This window comes from Vanessa tameamea, chromosome 6 (genome assembly GCF_037043105.1).
Source record: "Vanessa tameamea isolate UH-Manoa-2023 chromosome 6, ilVanTame1 primary haplotype, whole genome shotgun sequence".
In the NCBI taxonomy this organism is placed as follows: Eukaryota; Metazoa; Arthropoda; class Insecta; order Lepidoptera; family Nymphalidae; genus Vanessa; species Vanessa tameamea.
In genome coordinates, this window is record NC_087314.1 from 6,480,053 (window position 1) to 6,504,091 (window position 24,039).

The 24,039-nt window shown below is 31.8% G+C and overlaps 1 protein-coding gene across 1 annotated transcript in view; it reads right to left on the reverse strand.

The window, feature by feature from the left end:
* Positions 1-24,039, reverse strand: part of LOC113393452 (uncharacterized) — a 49,545-nt gene that overhangs the window by 16,267 nt on the left and 9,239 nt on the right. Inside the window, exon 2 of the mRNA XM_026630338.2 lies at positions 18,838-19,055. Within this exon, the coding sequence (XP_026486123.1) occupies positions 18,838-18,940 (103 nt within the window). The 5' untranslated portion in view covers positions 18,941-19,055. The remainder of the gene's footprint in view (positions 1-18,837; positions 19,056-24,039) is intronic.

The window sequence follows — 24,039 nt, forward strand, 5'->3', positions numbered from 1 at the left end:
CATGTATTTATTTCATAAATAAAACATTTAATATGATTAAGTATTTGAGATCATTGAAGAAGCACGTTATTTATATTTAATAAAAGAGTGCATAATTCGTTTCATTCGATCTCCTCAAAATTAATTTTAAGCAATTTATTTTATAACTAAAAACCAATAATATTGTAGTTAATTCGATAAATTCGAAAGCAGTAATGAATGGTAAGTATTTGACGTAATTTTAATCGACAGGCTTCAGTTTTAATTAAAAATCAAACGCCGCTGTTGTATTGACATGAAAGCTTACTTCATTTAAAATATAAAATCCCATCAAAAACATAATTGTAAAAATGGGTCCGAGTTCCATTGATAATCTTGAAATTTATTTATAGGTACACCCAACATTCCAATATAAATTTAAAACATAATTTAATAAAATATGACTTCTTAGATTTAAATAGCCGAATTATTTACACAGATCAGATAATATTGAATTTGAAGCTGAAAATTTGAATGGGCTTGTTTTATTAGCAAAATAAAACTTTTAAGAGTAAGGTTACATTGACCTTACAATATAAAAAAATTAACTTGCTTTTGTCTTGCGAAGATAAGTTAATAAGCCAAACATATGATATCTTTAATGTGATTATACGTGTTGGACCCATGAGTAGGTACTTAAATCTTACTAGTTACGACATAAATACTTGGCTATAGTCTCACGCAAACTATTGGCTTGTTGTGTATCAGTACAATGAAACAAAGAATATGCAATCGAAAGGAATAAGCATGAGTATGTCATCCACAATTCATTCTACTATGCGGCTCATTGTGCGTTAAATATTAAAATATTAGGCTAGTTAATATTCAACTCGTAGATCAAAATTTAAGAATACTAAATCTACTAAATGACGACCTGTTTCGTATCTAGAAAGAAACAAATTTCAATTTACTTTGAAAAAATATTAAAAAGGCGATTGAGTGCGTAACAAATATCGTTACAAGTACGATTTTTTTATAATAATTATGTATTTATGGGCTATTTCAGTTGGAACTCAAATTACTTTGTGCTTGATTTTATCCTTTGTGTACAGACAATTTCGAAACTGAACGAAACATTTCAACAATCTAGGTGATTTGAAAGTATGTAGGTATGTATCTATATGCCAGTTAGTTGGTGATAAAAATACAGATTTAAGACTTTAATATCTTAATAATCGTTTGAGCTGAACTTATGAAATGATGATTCTACCAATTTCCATATGCTTATGTTGAATAGATTGTGAATTATGAATGGATCAAAAGTGGTTTCAAATAGTTCGTGTAATATAATACAAGGCTACAGCGTCACCAATTCCTTTTTCTTGACTTGAACTTAGCCTGACACACTGCCGCGTGTCTAGATATACTGTATGATCACACTCAAGCTTTGTTCATACATTAGTTAAATAAATAACTAATAAAAAAAGTATAAATTAGTTTCAATTAATAAAGCGACAAAATACAATTTTCAACTCACGAAGATCATTCTTGTTCGTTGACTTGCTTGTTCGTTCTTATGGTGTTCGTTTGTTGTCCTGAGACGCATTGTTACCTGAACTTATTTTAAATTTTGTTTTCGTATCGATATTTATTTTATGGTATGTATTTCAAGACAAGCATTACGCGTACAAGTTACGATTAATAAAATAAATTTCCTTCATTGAATGTGTTATATATTCGCCAGATGACGGCTCAAATATACGTTTCAAGAGTAAACATGTAATAGAGTCATTGGTTACATGGCAGCTTAGTTTAAATGTGTTAAATAATTTGAACAGACGATGAGTTAAGCTCCTTTCGCCAATGTAAAGCGCACGATATTCACTGGAAAACTAATCGAACATTATAGAATGAAATTTGCATTCCAAATAACATGGTCTGAATACTTAGTGCTGAAGTTAGATAGGGAGCTTTTGTTATGCTATAAACTACTTTGTACAGATATGAATGCTTTGTAGACAAAAACAGTCGAAATTTATATGCGACTTGCAAAATGTATTAGATAAAATGTTGTTACTATGTAAATAGATTCAGTTATGGCTTAAGTCTTTTTGGAACTTATACTCGTAGGTATTGAAAAGAAAAAAAATGATGTAAATAATAAATAAATTAAAAAAATATTGCAAAAATATATATGAATACTGAAAGCAATCAACCAATGAAACATTAAAATTGGTACAGATTTTTATGTTTAATTAGCACAGAGTTTAGCTTATGTTAATCTCGAATAGAATATGTCGTTTGTATAAGGATTAATATTCTCGTATCGTTATTTTATTTCTATTGTTTACACTTGAATATTTTTGTATTTATGATATTAGGATTTTTCAATTAAAATTTTAATTTTCAACATATTCACAATTAGAATATTATTATTTTCAAATAAAATTTCGTTACCTTTTTGAATTTAATTAAGAATCTTAAATTGAGAAATATCGCAAAGCACTTTAAGTATATGAATTAAATAAGATAATAAAATCGTAACTTAGGCATTAAATGTTCATGAAACTAACCCGTCTATACATTTTTGTGCCAATTAGAATTCTGGTGCACTCTCCAGGTATTGATTTATTATTTCGAGAACATGGTATTTTACTTCGAATATCGCGAGCGTGACTTAAATAAGGATCTCAGAATACACTACTAGTCAAAATTAAAGTAAATTATTCAACTTGGCTCTTACAAAATATTCAATTTAATTTTACAAATTGTAATTAAATATGGAGTCACTACAAGAACCAGACTATAACTTTAGTATTTTAGTCTATGAATTCAAATATAATTATATTATTCTACATGAAAATAAATGAATACTATTTATACGTAATTCATATTTTTTATCACCTATAACTTTGTATTGATGAATCTTTTATTTATTTATTTGATTTATTAATTGGCTAATCCAAAACTATTTGTGTTGTGTAAATGTTAATGAATACCTTGCCCAAGGATGGAAGATTTTGGATGGATGTATTGTCGTAACGATGATAAGGTACTAATTGGAACCAACTTGAAATATATTTGTTACTCTGTTTTACTAAATGAAATATATGGGTGTGTCAGCTATGAATAATCTCTTTTATAAACTTTCCACAATAATCAATGAATACTGACTTAATAGTTTTGATCATCTATGTACATAAGTTTATATTCATGTATACTATACTGTGTCCCAAATTGTGTTGGTTGTTTATCTCTATGACAAAACAAAAATATTTTTCTTCGATACCCCAATTCGAAGAATATTGGAATACTTAAGTGTGGTTTGGCGAGCTCACTATGCCACGTTTACGTCTTGAACGCGTTTAAAAACGTTTTCTTTGGCATACTCTGTCTCGGAATAATAAAAAAGATAAAATCGTACAAAAGTCGTTTACAGTATTTTAATATGGTATCTCGCTCGGAGGGTAGAATAATAGCTCATGTAATGTTTGTTTACATATATATATATGGTTGTTATAATATATATATTCTTTCAATTTAAGATTTCTGCGAGAATACCTTGTTACACTATTATTCCACTTACCACCACGTCTGAGCAAAACGGTTTTAGTTTTCAAATATTGCTATGCAAGACTTTGTCAAATTATTCATAGCTTCATCTTCAGTGATATTATTGACCTTCATTCTCCGTTAAAGTTTTCTACGTACTTTCATAAATGCGTAATAATATAAGTATTGTATTGTTGTTGATTGTATTTTGATTCTTTTGAAATATGTACATTGTTTTTTTGTTATTAAATTGCTATTGCTTAAGATGAACGAAGTGTGTAGTGTTTTAACTATTATTCTATGATTATTTTTAGGAACTTTGATTGAGTTAAACATCATTTGGTGTTAACAATTGTTGGTGAAAAGAAAAAAAAACAATTTTTTCTATCGTGAAAAAACATAGTATTGTCTTATAAATATATAGTGATGCAAATTTGTTTGATGCTTCGTTATATTCGGAAGGTCCTCCCTTCAGAATGTAACGAGGTCCAAAATATAAAAATTGTAATCTTTATTATGACATGAGAAGGAAATATTCTGGTCAATAAGTTGTAGTTAAAATCAAGGAGAATCCGATATTAATTCCATAATTAGCTTATTATTTCCTATGGCTTTTCGCACGGAGGCACGTTTGCTTTTACAAGATTATAATGTCTTAGCGACTCGCTCCGACTTCATTTAGTTGAAGTAAGGTATTTAAAAAATTATAGTTTAAAACGCAAAGTATTATGATAATAAATCTTAGTAATTCATTTCACCGCAACCCCTCCATTTAACTGATTAGTTGTTTCGAATATCTCTTTATATCTCTGACAGCTATATAGCTACAGGTCTAAAATATTACGTTTCAAACACTTGGACCTTGGAGTCGTAGCGCAAAAAGCTTGATAAAAAATTCTCGCCTTATTGTCTCCACTGGTCACAGGAGGGCTGGTTAATTTTTTGTCCAGAGGATCGGAATTGCGATTCAACGGGGAAATGGTTGCCACGCGGTCATGATTTATACAGTAAATATTTTTAATTCGTATTTCTATAGAGTTAAGGAATTAATGTTAATTATTCTTATGTAAATAAAAATATTTTTATGGTTTGAAAATGGAAGATGAATTGTAGTAAATATGGCAGGATATATTATTGGTTTACACACATACACGTTTCTGTATTTATACAGAAATTTACTAAAACTGATGGCACATGTGACACCGTCAGAAGTTGTCCAAGCACGGATGCACCTCTACATCTCATCATTATTATCGTGAGGCACACCAGACGACTTGCTGTGACTTACGACGAGTGAAATTAACTAGTTTTTTTATCGCTTCAACTTCAATAATATAATTAATACATATATTTTGCAAAGACTCTTCGGTCATCTTTGTAAAATGAATGCATAATTTTCGTCGGTTCGTCGTACGTCGTTTGGTTACTGCATTGCTGAGGAAAGATGAATAACAACAAAGACACTTTCGTATTTATGACATTGGGGATAAAACGTTTTATATGGCATGCTCGGCAACGCAATATCAAAGTAAGGAATAGCGAATGATCTTACTTCACAACGTTTATCTCTAATAATAAGAGATAAGTTAAGTGATGATATACTTATACTGAATCGATTGTTACTTCCAATAGATTGAAAGTGTGTTAAGGGGATCCAAGCATTAAAATATAAACCACTATCCTCGTATATTTTTTTACTTTAACAACATATAATCGAGTAATTACATACTGTTTAGTGAACCTAAAGAAATTATCATGAAGTATAATTTAAGGTGTACTGAATTTGTACTGAATTTGGTAATCGGTTTTCTCGTCGATAAACGATAGAAGTTACGATCATCTATTTCATCTTTACCATTTTAGTTACTTCCTTTGGTTAAGAAGCTACCTTGTATGGTTTGGACAGATTACGAGTGCCGCGTGCAAATTGGGTTGTACAAACAAAAGTATTTTTTATCAAGAAGTAGGGAATTTGGAATTGTTCCACTCTCGGTCCTCAGAAAACTCGCAAAGCCTTTGGCTTACCTGCGGTCCTTTTTGATCGCTATCACTTCACACAATCAAACAATAGAGCGTTTTCCTGTGCTTGTATAATGCCTACTTGAATACTATAATGAACTGTGCATAGTTGACTAGTCTCGATTGAGAGTGCTCTTTATGACCAAAATCAGTATGAAATGAACAAACAATAAAAATACAAAAATTAGAATTATCATCTAATTTGTAACCGTAGTGCACGTCTTGTACTGAATCGTCAACATCATTTGGGTATTGTAAGATAGGCATTCAAAGTGCTACTAATTGCGCTCTGTTCATAGCGCAGCCTAAGGCAGAGCTTTGAGCCTCTAACTCGTTAGCTGTCTGAATAACCTCTTTTATATAACCTAGTCCAGACAAAAATTATGAGTTCTTCATTTAAGCCTCTGTTTGTAAGTTGTAATTACCCTTATATCATCGATATTCCAGCTTCAGTTTTATTTTAAACGGATTATTATTGGCAACTTTTATCGCGGTACCTCACCGGGTGCATTCGCCTGTAATGTATCAATCTGAAATACCATTTTGAGCATTTATGCTAACGAGTCAGTTGTTTTTATAATATTGGAAGTAATATTGAATCGATTATATTATTAACATTAAACGGTATATGAGGTTATTACAAAATCGGAGAAAAGCATATTTAAAAAAAAACGTATCAACAACACCGCTCTTCAAATTGAGATATTTATATGCTTGAATGCGTGCGCCTGAGTATGTGAAAGAAAGTAGGAAAGTAGTAGAAAAAAAATATGACACACGTGAGTCATACTCACGTGTGTCATATTTTTTTTCTAGTCTATCAAGCTCAATTCCAACGAATTGTGTGTGTCTCAAAACATTAATCGTGTCTTGGAATAGAGGAGGTACGACAGCAGAGAAAAGATATATTTTAACAAAATGATTTATTTATAAATTAAATAGATAAATATAGCCTTTCTTTGGTAAGCTTCGGCTTGTACTTATCGGCGGCTACTCAACTTCAATACAATAAATAAATCGCATGAATGCAGATCGGAGTTGAATATTACCAAATATAATTTCATAATATTCACAAAAAATGACTACAATTGCTACATTTTGAAAATAAATAAATAAAATAAAAAGTTGTATGATATAAATATTTCTGTAAAATGTTTTTTATTTATTTCTTGGGATAGAAAGTTGTCAATTAGATATGTAAAATGTCTTTATGTTAATTAGTTAAATATTTTTTTGTCTTCTCGGTATTTTAAAAGGAAAATCTTACATATAAAATATTTTTCTACATTTTATTGAATATTTTGTTTTTCTATGTTGCCCATAAAGATGAAAAAATCTTAATAAGTGCGTTTATTTGTAAAATGAAAAGACCGACACAATTAATATTAAGCTAAGGGTGCGGTGACAAGACAAGTAGTCGCTAGTAGCTAATATAGTATGTTAGCGACTTCTAAGTCAGAGATAACTATCTATGAAACTTAATGTATTTAAAAAAAAACAGAGATGTTTCATTGGCTAGAACATATCAATCTTGAGAGAAGATTGCCTCTACAAACTCAGGAAATTATCACTGAGTTTTCACTTGCTTAATTGTTGTATAACTAATTCATCTCGTGCTCGACGTTGAAGCAAAATATTGTGAAGAAACCTGCATGTGTCGGAAGAAATTCTGCCCCATGTGTATCCACCAATCCATATTGGACTACTTATGTTGAAAGGTGGATTTTGCCCAGCAGTGGAATGTTTACGAGCTGTTTATTTAAAACTGCTTTAATGTGCCATAAACAAGGAGCAGGTCTATATAAGGACTCTTTGGGCTGCAGCCCAGGACTCCGATGATATTAAATTACATAGCCGCTTTTTATAAGATTGGCACCCTGAAATCAATCAAACTATTTGGACGGCTACCAAACGGAACCGGAAATTCCCTGTCGCTGGTTTTTGCGTCTAAGACGTGGTTCTGCACGCCGCTTGATTTCAGTGATTTTTTTCAAACAGTCTTTCGCCATTTCCCATAGGACAAATATTGTTTACCCTGGCTTCTGTTTTTGTAACAGAGATCTTCAAACCCGTGCCGTTAAACCGTGAGTTACACTACACTCCGACTTCGGCCAAGTGGGCTGCCTCCCGAAACTCTCACCCCATCGCTGTGATAAAGGTGTCACCCACATAACAACATTTCGTGGAGTAAAGAACTCGCAGGAATCAATCAAATCTAATGTTCCACAGAATTGGACCGCGAATCGATCTCAGGTGTGAGGGGCCTTTGAAGCGCCGCAGCTTACCTGACGCCAGTACTCGGCGTGCGCTACATCCAGCAATTTTGTCAGGACCACGAAACCTCGATACACTACGTTTTTTGGTGAAAGCCTTCAGGACGTTCAGAGTGTCGACGGGTAGTCCTGAATACGTAATGGGCCTCTAAGAGACCCAGAAAAGATGGGCAACGAGAGTAAGTACTCTCAAAAAACTTGCCCGTTGACGACGTATAGGAATGTGAAAAAAAAAAACAGAATCCCTCGCCCGTCCGACAAATTGATGCATGTAAGCTGCGAATGACTGCGATTGCGAGGATATACACCAATTCGCCAAAGGCTGTTTGAATTATGACACTGTGACTAATTTAATATCAACAAACTTTAATAAGAAAGCAATGCAATAAGATCAATAAGTAAATCTTCGAGAACAAAAGAAACATCTTCCATTTTATTACAAAAATCACAACACAAAGGAACTTCCAATAAGAAGATAATTAAATGTCAATTAAATTGTTTTGTTTACAGACCCATAATCCTTGAAATGTGTAGCAACAGCGAGTGAATTAAATTATACATTAGTTTAAGATCATATAATTCTTGTTTTTTTGTGACAATAATATTTTTTTATGTATTAACGACTGATAGGCCTCATCTATGTAATTACTATTCAATTTATGGATATATAACAGTTTATAAATCACTTTACTTAAAACCATGAATAGCTAAAATTATCAGTCGTATTTTCTTAGTAAATGAGCAATCATTTAGTTAATTACATGTTGTATAAGTCCAATATACTCGTAGAAGCTTATATTTTGTATTAAGCGGGGCGCATGTATATTAAAATATAAACATACTTTATACTTGAAAATGTAATAACCGCAAATATCAATGTCGTTAAATAATAAATGATTGTGTGCGAATATTACACAACAATCTGGCCTCATTCATTTTAGTATTATTCAATAAAATTTATACAGGGTTATTGGTAATTCGACGTGAATGCGTTAGGAGGTGATAGGGGTGATTATTTGCGATAATTGTAACCCCCATATGCATAACGCAAAAGTGAACCATTTTTGAGTTATCACATTTTTTAGATTTCCCACAAAATTTGTGGGAATTTTAAAGAGCGACCTTTAGTACGAATTCGGTCATGTTCGAATATGAATTTCCACCAGCGTCTTTTCTGATCATTTTATTTCGGTTACTTTGAAATAAATTCCAAATCGTATACATTTTCGGAAAGCTAAGTAAACGATTATGTTTTTAAAATAATCTGCAGAATAAGTTTCATAATGATTTTTTTTGTTTTTCAGGCATATTTGAGGGAAAAAAATAAAAAACATATTGAAATAATATCGTTTTCTGTCTCGCATTTTTAAATTTGGACCGATAATTATTGTTTAAATATTGAAAGATATCCAGTGTTTAATCGTTTTTATAAATCAGAAGAAAAAAATAGATTTTAATTGATACTTGTTTTTTAAATAAATTTTTGAAGTTGCACTGTGGACTTATTTTGAAAAAATCTAAAAAACGCGATAACTCAAAAATGGTTCACTTTTGCATCATGCATATGGGGTTTAAATTATCGCAAATAATCACCCCTACCACTTCTTAACGAGAATACGTCGAATTACCAATAACCCTGTATATAAGAGCCCGTTTAATATTATCTTTATTGAAATGGGGTCGGAGCTGGCGGTAGTTGGCGACGCTATTACTACCTTCGCTATTATATTCGGTAATATAATATTATATTCCAGTACTATTTATTTTTATATATTATTTCGCTGTTTTCTTAAAAAATTTATTCAAAACAATTACCTTCGGTACAGTTTTCTCTGAGTGTTATTTAATATTACATAATGCTTTTATTGTGTTAACAAATAAATTAAAAGGTAAATTACTAACATCAAATAATAATATATGTAATCGTAATCTGAAAAAAAATCCTTTATGTTAACTTTCGAGTGACACGATATATTCTGAGCATTTAGAGTATGACAATAAATATTAAAAACGCTGTCGAAAATTTTCGATATTCACGGGTTATAATTTATAAATAAAAATCGTTAATATCGTTACGTATTTAACGTGACATTTATTTAAGTAGCTCGATGCTTGTTTTTACATCAATCGTTGTTCCGATAAAGAATTAGAACAGATATGTTTATGATTTATATTCAAGACCATATCCAAACATCATATTGATATAGACGCGTATATAGTTGATCGTTATTACATAGATATTTGTTTATTATGCTTTGGCGTATTGTAATCAATCATTGAACAATACATCACTAAGTTTAACGGAATACTAGATAATTAAAGTCTTAATTGAATTTCTGATAATCATCGCACTTACGGTCAAAATGTACTGCAAATAGCTAAGAGCTGTTCGGTGAAGTTATGATACAAATTGTATAGAGTGCTATACAATCTACAGTGATCAATCACTCGACACTTTGGGCACTTTGGATTAAATATTGATGACTTAGGAGGTAAAGATCTATGTACTCTGAAATGAACTTGTGAATGATCGCTAATAAGCAGTGAAATAACTTTGGTAATTAGTCCTATTGAATGGTGAAGTGAATTATTTATGATATTGCATATTAATTGTCCATCCCAAATTAAAATGTTCGTACGGGTAAATTTTTTACAAAGTTAACCCTCTCATTTCCTCCCGTTTGAATTTGGAATTTATAAAAAGCTTTTCTGAATAAACGTCTACGTGTCGAAAAGAGTAATTATGGTAAATTTCAACACAATTGAACCTATCGGAGATCTCGTAATGAGTCAGTCTGTATTATTTCGCTAATAGATTTTTCGGAGTAAGAAACTTAAGATTATATTACATTATGATAATTAAAATTATAAAAAATAATATTGTATGAACACATAATTCAAATTTACCATATATTTAATATCGTAATAATACTTTAGTACGATAAACTTAGTAAATTGACCATAAAAATAAGGTAAACTACTTTACTTAATCGAGTTACTATATGTAACTTGATTTTACGATACTATGAGCCAGTAGCTTGGGTGGAAGTACATTATGGGCATAAATTGAAAATAGAACGCGAGTATACCTAAGGTTGTGGCCAGTTTGCCTAATATTTTTATTTTAAAGATCCTACCTGATAGATTAACATATATCGCACAGTCAAAGCTATACTGCGTATACTGCGAGTTTTAACTATGCAGCAACCTTATATTAAAAAACTAAAAAAAACATTCGGTGCTAAAAATTCAAATTACTAAGAATCCTTTCAAAGTGACATGGAGAAATAATGATGGTCGTATATTATTAGGAATAAAAAAACGTTTCAAGCTGATACCGTTGAAGCCGCGACGATTTCTCTTGGTATATACATATAATACTAGATATACATTTAAAAGAACGTGCTCAATGACTAATCACTAAACTTTGTATAACGCTCATTGCTTTATTTTTTATATTTTAAATTAAATTACATTTAAATCTATACAAATAGGGACGATCTAGTGGTTAGAATTAGTGAATCATTACCAACGATTGCCTCAATCCTGGGTTAAGCACTATGTTTTATGTACATCAACAATTTATGTTTATAGTTTCTTTAAGAGAAAACAATTGTTATTATTATGTATATAATTAATATTTTATTATAATTTTTACAGTCACCTGATAACAAAACAATATAATTTTAAAGCCATTTCATGATATTTAGTTTCTTAATAACTTATTTGTGTTTCTGTAGGCTGGAACATTTCGGAACAACACGGTATAAATCACCTTAATATTAATAATTAATGTAGTGCTCGGCAGTGAAATAAAACATCTCGAGGAAACCTGCATGTGTTAGATTTTAATCTGCCATATGTATATTGATACCCGTTTAAGAGCAGCGTGATAGAATTCTTATTCTTGGTGGTAGGGCTTTGAGCAAGCCCGTCTGGTAGGTGGAAGGTATCACCCACTCATCAGATATTCTACTGCCAAACAGCAGTACTCAGTATTGTTGTGTTCCGGTTTGAAGGGTGAGTGAGCCAGTGTAACTACAGGCACAAGGGACCTAACGTCTTAGTTCCCAAGTTTGGTGGCGCATTGGTGATGTAAAGAATGGTTAATATTTCTTACAGCGTCATTGTCTATGGGCGGTGGTGACCACTTACCATCAGGTAACCCATTTGCTCGCCCGCCGGTATCATAAAAAATATTTCAGATCTTTATAAACCTCCTCCTTGAAAGAAGAGGAGACCATACCCCAGGAGTGGGACATTTAGAGTCCGTTATTTTTTATGGTTTCAATTACAATTACGATTTAACTTTAAATACAAATAAACAATAATTATAGCTTTAAATGTTGGCATAATCGAAATGACTTTAAACGTGGACAGAATCGAGCAAAACTGGTTTGCACAGGTAAGCATAAATTTATCCTTGACCGTGTATAATACTGAGGTCAAGATAATATTAAAGGCTATTGTTTGCAAATTTCCCCAAATTAATAAGCCATAGCCACTGAATTTCATTAAAATGATTTCTCAAGGGAACTGAGCATAGTTGAGGCCTTCGTTACATTTAACCCTTACTTGAATCTAAGTTATAATGGCAAACTTCTGAAATATTATATTTGTTAAATTATTTTATGTCAAAAATATTAAGCTGGTTAAAGTTATCTAGGATTTAAGAACCTTTATCATACTAGACACAAATCGTATGTGAATATTTGGTTTTAAAATTACACAAGTATAAAAAATACAATTCTTAAAATATAACTGAATGTACTTAAATCCCATATTACATCTAAAATGTACGAAAAACTTATTAATTAAGGGTTAATTAAATAAGAGTATTTACACTAAATTTAGTGTAAATACTCTTTTTTCATATCAAAAGATAAATTTTAATGCATTATAATTATTGTTATATATTAAATACCTGAGCATATGATAGTATTTAATTCCTTTACTAATATTACTATTTCATTTAATATACATTTTATATTAATTGTACATATTGAAACGAATATTAAGTACATTCAAAGATTAATTCATTCAGGTCATTCTCACAGTTCAATATTTATATAATAAACAAATCGAAATACTTATATCGGTGTATTAAATTTTAATGGCGGTAGGTTGTGAAGGCCCTTTTGAAACATCAATACTCTGTAAACGGGTGCTTTGGGCTTATATGTAATTGAGCTAGTGTATTACAGGCATAAAGGAGTTACTTATACATAGTTTGTAGATTTACATTATACATATAATATGAGCGAAACTCACTACATAACATTAAGTGCTTAAAAATAAAACTAGCGACTAATGTTTTTTTCCGCTTTTTAAGATTTAAGTATGGAATGTTCAAATTCAACACGCTGCTGCTTTGTGGTTTAGTGGATACAAATGAAATAGCATTTTATTCCACACGTGAAGATTTTCTCACGATACTTTCTATAAAAAAACGTCTACAATCTACTACGAAATGAATTATAAATACAAATTAAGCACATCAGGCAGAGCTAGCTCGCATTTTAATGTGTAATCTTTCAACACAATACGTATATATTTTTTATAATTCATACTTACCACCATTTTCGTAAATAATGTTTATTTTACGATACAAGATCTCTTATATAAAAGAAAAAAATGTCTTTTAGATGTTAGCTCTATGATTACACATGGATTACGAGGTTAACATAAAAAACGTTTTTACCGTCTAATTCAAACGATTTTTATTAAATATAAGTACAAAGAAAGAAATATTCATATTCACTCGAATCTCTCAATATTTGTACTCAATCAATCAGAAAATCAAATCGTTAGAATTTTGAACAAATTCAATGAATTAATACTCGAAGTTAGTCTAAGTATTGTATAAAATAAGTGTTTTATAATTATTATTCTTATTGGTTGTGTTACTTTATTATTTTACATCGAAACTAATTTACTAAATTTTATTATTTATTTTAATTTAATCTTATGAACTAAAATATAAGTTCAAATGTCTAAATAATCTTTAGATAAGAAAACTATTCAAGATTCATTTGAGTACGAAAAATTTACAACGTTATAGCTCGTTAATGCTAAGTGTCTACACTGTTTTGCATGTTTCTTATGAAATGAAGTTTTAATAAGAATTAAGTTCATGCCTTGACAATATAGAATACGAACAATACAATAATTACTCTACTAAGATTTAAGTACGGTAAGGTTTATCGTGGAAGACTATATCCTTAAAGTTAACCAAAGTGGATTATTATTAACACCTTTATTATGGTCTCAGTTTTGAACGAAAACTCCAATATCTCTAAATGAAGAAAAAAACAATTACAAAGTACATCCCACGGTTAACTTTAAGTTAACTTTTGAAATTAATCTCAATAAATGGCTTCAGTCCTTTCAAAGTAAATAGACCGCTTGTGGAGACGATAAAATAACTTTGAAAGGGGTTATAAAAATTTTATCACTGACGTGTCTTGACTTGATGGTTAGTCGATTTAGAATCTCGTTTTTACAGCAAATTAAAAAGCACTTATTCTATCGTTCGTGATTTTTCTGTTTCTTTCCTTATTATATATTTATCTTCTATTTGTTTTGCTTGGTTTGAACATATATCACCATATGATATACATACATCTATGGGTTTAAAGTAATAAGAAATGCATTTGCTAATCATTTATTATAATAAAAAAAACTAAAGTAAATAGCCCAGTGCTGGGTCCAGGCCTCTTCTATCTGCTCAGCTTTAAGATGAGAAAGTATGCTTTACCACGCTGCACTAATACGGATTGGTGGATACACGTCATTCGGAACATTTTCGCTTGACACATGGAAGCTTTCGTCACGATAGTTTCCTTAACGGCCGAGTACGATGGTGAATTCATGGGTTAAATCTATCATCGTCGCTTAAGATTCATTTATTAAGATTTTGAATAATAATCCAAAGAGATTCTGGTTTGCGATTTGGCAGAACTTAACAGCGATAATTTAATGATGTTGGTATTTTAATGGTAAATATACAATCAAGCGGTCGAATTTTGGCAACAATAAACTCATTTTACAACTTAAACATACGATAAATTAATGCCTAGTTCGTTTTGACAATAATAATAAGGGCAAAATACAAATATTGTGTGCATCAAATTGCGTTGAATAATACAACAATAAGCGGTCACGTGGATGGCGTGTGAAATCGTGATATTTTCGCTCGTCACCAAAACGAACTGAAATCAAATTTGACGCTTGATTGAGTCTAGTTATTTAATATATTCACTGAATAATTTTCACAGTGAACAGCAAAATATATGCTTCAATTCAAACGGATAAAGCTTAAATATATTTTTATAAAGTTAAAAGTGTAGAATACATATGTTTTCTAAAATGTAATAAACCTAACATCTCGCGTAGTTCGAAAGCGAAATATAATAAAAACATATACATATTTTATTAAACTACATGCATCTACTTTTTTTTTCAAAATAAATAATTAAATTAGTATCTATTTAATTATATGATTTACATATTGCATTATTACTTAAAATACCTTTTAATATTACATAAAAATATAATTTTAGATAAATTGTATATTGTAAAACATGTATGAACTACCAATTTGGACATAAGTCTTATTATTTTATGGCTTCAGATTGTGCCAAACGGGCACGGAGAATGCCCGAAAATGCAAACATGTAAATCTATAAAACATGACAATTGTTACGTATACTTTTAAGTTTTTTACGGATTTCTTTGTTATAATTTATACAATTTATATTGATTAATGAAAATGTGAGTGTTTTAAATGATTTGAAATGTCAGATTTAGACATTTTACTAATGCCTATTGGCCACCGATAGCTTCATCGGTTGCCTTCGCCGAATGACCAGTAAGATTAAAGGCGAATTAATTAATCTGACTTTGATCAGCGTTTCGGAAACTGGAGCTATGCGACGTATACAAATTTAATTTATGTGACGATAGTAACAATGACGTAAACAATTCAAGGAGTTTCTAATAGAGCAAGATTAATAAATATTCCACAAAATAATATTCCATATTATAAATTATAATTCAGTTTATTGTTACCTGATAAACTATTTACTAAAGTCTATGTTAGGGTTTATTAATAAAACGTTAAATGAACTAAATTTCCAGTGACCCAGCATAAACAACGTAATATATTTTTTATTTCATTATTCAGATGTCTGTCTCGCTTGTCACCGCCGGCAAAATGAGATCCTTTCGCCCAATTGCGAGAATATTTCGCTTCATTCCATTATTTTGAATAGGGAGCGTTCATTCGTTACTTTCGTCGTGCCTTGTAAAGCGGAAATTTTAGTGAGACTTAGCTTGGATTACGCAATTTTATACGAAATCTTATTGTTGGTTATTTAACTTAAAATGTAATTTATTTTTATCCCTTTCGCTGTTCTCGCCGATGAAACTAATATTCGTACAATAATTTCAATTCTAATAAAGTGAAATGCCACAATCCAGCCAGAAAATCTTCATGAACTCATATTTGAAATCTATAATTAGGTTCGAAAGCCGAACATAAAAATGGTTAAATATTCAATATTTTTACAAAAACAATACGTAGTTAATAATGATTTCTGGTTAAAGCAACGAACACATTAAATATATTGTGTTTTTCATCGTTATAATCATAAAAAATGACATTTACGATCATCTGGATATTTAACTATCAATATTAATTAAATATAGTATTACCAATTATCTCTTTAAACGCGTATGACCGTAACGAAAATATCGTTACCGTTTCATACTCGTATGTAGCAAAATGGATTTTTTGGAACGAAGTTCTTTTTGAACCTTCGAGCGACCTTTCCCTCTCAATTTCTATTTGTCTGTTTCTTTCTACTGTTTATGTAATATAAATCATATAAAATTATTTTGTGTTATTATTAAGGATTTCTTATTATTTAATTATTCTCAAACGTTCATTAATTTAGATGTTATATATACTGTTATTTAATACATAATACAAAGCGAAAGCAACTTCGTTCCGTGGGGTATGTGGGTATTTTTATTCATTTGATTATTTTCTTTATCAGCACGACAATTTTGTCGCATATGCATGTGTATTTAAACATTCCAGTCTCCCACATTTTGAATGTGCTCCATCAGATCGCTCGGTGGTACAATGATATTGTATTGAAATGTTTGGTATTATGATATTGCCATTGGTTCTTGATAAGTTTGTGATGTTTTAATTTAATCACAAGTTTCCAAGTAAGAAAAATCACATTCAGATTCCGTTACGTATATTATTATTTTATTATTTATAGATAGGTAAAAAATGAAGGTAGAGCTAATAAAATGTGTGCAAAAAGTGAAAATATGTGAATTCTTCTTCATAAAAATTTGCAGCGATGCTGTAAATGTTTATGCTAAACCTGTACATACTATGTTTTATTTGGCACTTATACAAAGCTGCTAGTGCTGTAAAACACGTATTCTGTAAATCGGTAACTTACAAAAGCAAAACAGGGCAGGGCAGCTTGAGTAATCGTTGTATTGCCAAAGATCCAGCCACGTATTTTTCACACTTTTACGGTAAATATAAGAAAAATGGCACTAATTTCTTGGAGCATAAAGTAACTAAACATTTTTTTTTTCTATTCCCTATACATTCCTTCCAGGTCACGATCACAAGACAATAAGAAATTGTAATTAAAAGATTTAAATAGGTTATGGAGTTGGAATGATACTGTTCGGATATTCATTGGTAATTGTTTACCTATTTACTTTATGCAAATACCAAGACTTCGCATTGCTAGAGTTTCATTATTGTGATTGAAACTTAAGTGATGATTTGTGAAACAAAGGAGATGTTCATTAATATTTAAAACAGCGCTCCCTCCCACAATTTGCGGGTTTATTCAGTAAATATTAAGTGGATCTCTGTAGTCAATAATAAGATTTGTATGTTGCTTACACGTTTTTCATCGTTTATGTTTCAATAATCATAATGTCATGTCATTATATAATAGTGCCGACGACTACAGCGTAAACTTTGTGAGACTCCTATTCGAAATTTCACGTTTTGAAATTATAATTACAACTTTGAATTCGGATCAGTATCATCGCAATACATTGACATTGATCACTACTACATATTTTTGTCGTAAATGCTTATATAATACCTAAATGTTATAATATTGGCTGATTTTAAAATCTGTGACAGAAACAAAATTCCGATACAAATGTCCGAAATAAATCACGCAACGAAACAAATTTCATGTGCGAGCAATTCTATAATTGGCCAATTACAACGGGCTGACCTTTATTTCTATGCCTGTCTGTCCTCATATTTTCAGATAGATATTTTCATTCAATAAGAGAATTCTCAATGTATGAAAAAACGCATGGCTCTTAATCAAAGTATTGGCTACGACCTCTGGCTGGGATCAAATCCAGATAAGTAATATTGAATTTTTCAAGTGCCAACTTTGTTATAGTACTTTTTCGATAACCTGAAAAACTATATCGTCAAATAAACCTCTGTATGTACCGAGCTAAGAAATTAATAGTATTGTACTAAAACTTTGGTCCTGCACCTGTTTGATCTACTGTTATATCGAAATATGAGAGTGAGTTAATAGACAGTGCACAGGATTATCTAAATAAAAGTTGACTATGCTGACGTAATTTGAAGTATTCACTTTTGAAACAATGAAAAACGTTTGGGTGAATACATACAAAGGTTTCGGACGCGTTGAGTTTTTGGCCGCTTGCTCATTTCATTATTTACCAAAATATATATACTTATAAAATAACAATACGCGTGCGAACTCTAAACGGATAGTTAGTATTACTTTAAAGTTATAATTATGTAGGGTATTTTCCTAATTCATCTTCAACTTTCACTTATTTAAGTACAAAACTTATGACATACAAATTACAAAAATATTGTTCTAAGCTTGAAAATTATATAACATAATATATAATATTACTATTATATAATAAATTTAGTTACGCTTTATAAATTCTATTACGAACTAATGTCCTTATATATTAAACGACTTACCCATTCCCCAGAAGGCGGTGGCGATAAAGGCCACGAAAATGCGGCTCCCTGTTGACAGAATCACCTCCATGCCACCTGATATTCGATACCTCCGACGTCTCATATAGCACCTTGTTTAACTTTAATCTTCGCTATTATCAGTTAAACATTTCAAGTACGTCTATATTGATAGTTCGCCACACACTCGTTCATTTTATTACGTCGGCGCTTCGGGGTACCTGCAAAGCAAACACTAGTTAATCTCAAGTAATAAATTGTACAGATATTTCTTTTTCATCAGGAAAAACTTACTTAAGTGATTTTATTAGATGAATCTTTAAAGAGTTTTGTTTGTAATTATTCAAATTGTAGTATCGTAAAATATAGTCATCAATCAAATTTCTAAAGAAGTTTTTTTTTTAATAAGAATTCTCATTTTTCAACCGAATGAAGCCGAACAAACAAATAATGTTGGAAACAAATTTTTGGAGTTTTTTAAATACAATTTCCCCCTTTATTCCGTCATCAGGAGTGAAGTTTAGTTATTTTTAAATAAAATTAATTCTTTACAATTCGTAATTGGAACTTTTTCTTTCCTTACAATTTGAGACTTTAAAATGATTTTTGGGGATTGTAAAACCTTCTTATGACTCAAATTAAGTAATTTAAAAAAATATCTAGTAGGTTAGCCACTGTAGATTGATATGCTTATTTGGTTTGAATATAATGTTGTATAAATGTTTATACTAATAATAAAATAGGTTAGTATATAATGTTTTTACATAAGTAGTTACAATTCGCAGTTTCACACGCTCTGAATCTACACTATTGACTTGACAAACGTAAATTTTATGTTATTGTCAAAAATATATTTGACAAATAAAATTTAACTGAACCCAATTTAATTAAGTTGCATTGTTTTATGATTGTAATGCTATTTGTGTCCTCTATTGTAATTAAGGTTTTATATTGCTTGTTAAGTATTAATCGGTATATTATAGTTTTAAAATATCGTTTCAAATGATTGAATGATACGTATATTTAGAAATGACATACAGAATAATGGAATGACATATAGAAGATGGGTTAACGCATCGGCGTCTCGTGATGTAAAAACCAGCGCATTCAGAAAGGAATATAACTCTGCCTCTAGATCCTTCAAAAACGTGATTGTTAAGGCGAAGACGGAGTACATTGGCAGAATTGGCAAGAGACTGGTGCGCCTCCCTTCAGGAAAATGTGCGTTCTGGTCTCTAGCTAAGACTGTCTTAGGGAATTTCTGTCAGCCCTCTTGTCCATCTTTGCACAGAGACGGTGAGTCATTGGCCCATACCGCGAAGAAGAAAGCTGATCTTTTAGGCTCTCTCTTCGCGGCGAACTCGACTCTGGATAAGGAAAGTCACCACCAACAATCCCGCGGTGTGATACCACGATGCCCGAGGTTAAATTCCGGCAAAGTGCAGTTCGTAAAGCACTTCTTTCCTTGGATATTCATAAGTCGAGTGGACCCGATGGCATCCCTCCAATCGTGCTACGGACTTATGCTCCCGAGTTGGCGCCGGTCTTAACGCGTCTTTTCCGGCAATCCTATGCATTCGGCGTCGTCCTGAACTCCTGGAAGACTGCTTTGATGCATCCGATCCCTAAAAAGGGCAACCACTCAGACTCGTCCAATTATAGGCCTATAGCCATCACCTCCATATTCTCCAAGGTAATGGAGTCCATTATAAACTGCCAGCTCCTGCGGTACCTAGAGGAGTACCAGCTGATTAGCGACCGCCAGTAAGTTTTCCGTCGGGGTCGCTCAGCCGGTGATCTTCTAGTTTACCTGACTCGTAAATGGGCGGAAGCAGTTGAGAGCAAGGGGGACGCATAAGCAGCCAGTCTGGACATAGCGAAGGCTTTCGATCGCGTGTGGCACAAAGCGCTTCTTTCAAAGCTTCCTTCCTATGGGCTTCCCGGGAAATTATGCAATTAGATTACCAGTTTTTTGGCAGATCGACGCATCAAAGTCGTTGTCGACGGTGCATGCTCCGACTTAAAATTTGTCAATGTTGGTGTTCCACAAGGCTGCGTTCTATCACCCACTCTGTTTCTTCTGCATATCAATGACTTGTTGCAAATCAGTAACATTCACTGCTATGCAAACGATAGCACCGTAGACACCTTATACACCGGCCGTGCTAATATTTTTCGGGAAAACGTCGAAGAAAACCGGAACAAACTTGTGTCTGAAATCGAGTCTTCGTTAAACAAACTCTCGAACTGTGGCTGACTAAACCTAGTCCATTTCAACCTCAAAAAGACGCAAGTTTGCGCGTTAATTGCTAAAAAAACACCAGTTGTCGTATCTCCACGATTTGAGAACATTCCGTTAGCCGCTAGTATCGGAATACTTGGCGTCGATATTTCGAGACTCGTTCAGATCTGCGGTCAATTGGAAGGCAAAGCCAAATTGGCATCAAAAGAGAGCTCGGTGTGCTCAGCAAGGCAAGACAGTATTTCACGTCGGCCCATCGTCTAAGACTCTACAAGGCACAAATTCGGCCACACATGGAGTACTGCTCTCAGCTCTGGGCGGGTGCTCCCCAATACCAGCTCCTTCCATTCGACCGTATCCAACGTAGAGAGGCTCGAATTATCGACGATCAAGCCCTTTCCGATCTGCTTGATCTTTTGGCTTTGCGTAGAGATGTTGGATCGCTCTGCATCTTCTACAGAATTTATCACGGGGAATGTTCCGAGGAATTGTTCGGATTAATCCCGGCTGCTGAATTTCACCTTCGGACATCTCGTCAAAATTCAAAATATCACCCACACCACCTAGATGTTCGAAAATCCACAACAGCGCGATTTTTAAGGCATTTTCTGTCTCGCACAACCAGTCTGTGGAACCAGCTTTCGCCGGCGGTTTTTCCGAACCGATACGACTTGGGAACCTTCAAGAAAAGAGCGTACTTATTCCTGAAAGGCCGGCAACGCACCTGCAAGCCCCCCGGTGTTGCAGATGTCCATGGGCGGTGGTAGTCACTTTCCATCAGGTGAGCCTTCTGCTCGTTTGCCACCTCTAACATTAAAAAAAAAAAGAAAAAATATATATATCGTATAAATTATTAATATACAACAATATTGATATTCTTCTAACCAATTTAACGACAGTGGCCATTTCTAACAAGTCACTGCGCAAGACATATTACAGAGCACATGAGATGTTTGCGCAATCCCAAGTAACATAGACTGATACTAAGTGCCGCTTAAGCACGGTCGGGGATTTGAACCCACGTATTCATATAAACTAGACTAATGAGGTACTTCAACTTAATAATGTTGATGAAGTGACAAAGAAAGAAAGTCTTTATTGCACGCATCAATTTATTCTTTGGCGTTCTTATTGCTTTAACAATATCTTACCTATTACATATGAAAACATTAGTTAGGAATCAAAATAGTGCGATTGCTAAAGGTACATATGCAGTGCCTTAAATACGAGCACACATTTTAAATTAAATACATTATTGGTTTACAAATAAACATGCTTACACGTCTTACTTTGAACTTTCTGATCCAGTTACTTTAGTAACGTATGCCAAAAATACATTTTTGCAATATATTTAAAGAGCTTCGTGACTATAAAATTGGTTCATTTATAAGCAGATCTGATCTTGGAAGATGAAGGGAAATGTTAACAAAGTTTGAGAAAAATCATATCTATTTTGTAGTCATAAGTATTCCGACAAGAAAAGTTAAGATACCCACAATTCAAGTTTTTCTTTGTAAGAGTTGTCAGAAGTTTATGCGATTATTTCTTTTATGTTAATAAATAACAAATGATTCAGAAAAAAGTATTTTCATGTTGGAATGCTTTGATTGTAACTTTCATAATAAACATTTATTGGTAGATTCACTCGTATACAACAAAAATTGAGAAACAAACGAAATTCAATGAATGCGTCTAGAGATACATAAAATACTGACGATTTCATCACAACTTACACGACTGTGAAATTGTTGAAATATTTACATAAAACATTTTTCGCATTACAACAAGTTTTATAAATTTCGATAAGTGAAAAGTTTATTATTGTTCCAAAAGCTGCCGTCGACTCAAATGCAAAGTTTTAATGTACTTTTTTAACCATCTATAATGTGTGTAATATATAAATGTATGAATATGTTATATTGGCGGGTTTTACTTCTGTCGATTTGTAGATATTTGTTAATGTCATTGGCTTCCGTAGCAACTGGTGCAAACGTTGTACAAAGATGAAAGGGAGATGAAACATATTTCCAAAGTTGTCATCCACAGCTGTCGTCAGTCGCAGCTGATCAATCTCAATGACACGCTTGTCTATTTGCATTTTATAGAGTCCCGGCTTTTCTGAGCTCTTATCATATTGACACAGACAGAACTTAATCCTTCAATTTAGCCACCCTTTCCAATCTCGGTGAAATCGTGCTTGGAAACAATCAATTCTGACATTTTAATCAAAAAATATCATCAGACTAAATGTAATCATTTCGTCGGTGATCCCGTTAATTAAATGTATAGGTATAATGTTTTTAAAAAGCATTTTATTTCCATAAAAACGAAAGGACCAGATAAAGTTGAGCTCGTAACAAACGGCGTCCCGAGAACACGATACTGATATTTATCTATGTCACCTAGTATCGTAAATAAAATAAGAAGGTTTGAAGTACTCGTCATACTAAATAAATATATTTCATAGTATAATAATATTCTAATATTTTTCATTCGTTCTATATAAGTACTTAATATCTCTATTATTTCATAAAGTTTTGTTAAAGACTTAACACTGACCGCTACGTTGAACGTAAATTAAATTTGAATTTAAAAAAAAACATTTTCTTCGGATTTTATAAAAAATGCATTTAGCCGTTTATGTGTGATAAACCTACAAATATTCACATTTGTAATATTAATAAGATAAACCTAAATGTGTGTAATAAAATTCGATTTTTTAAAGGTGTCCGTCCATTTGATTTGCAGAATACTGATATACAAAATTTATTACTGCTATATATTTTTATTTGACAATAAAATTTTGCGCTTTTTTTATGGGTAGTTTATATTCAGAATTCACAAATAATACGATAGAATTGTATTTTTATACCGTTATAATGTACACCTATACGATTTACGGACTGGAGTTAATTAATCAATAACTCTCCATTAAATCTATTTGAAACTGGAACATTGATATT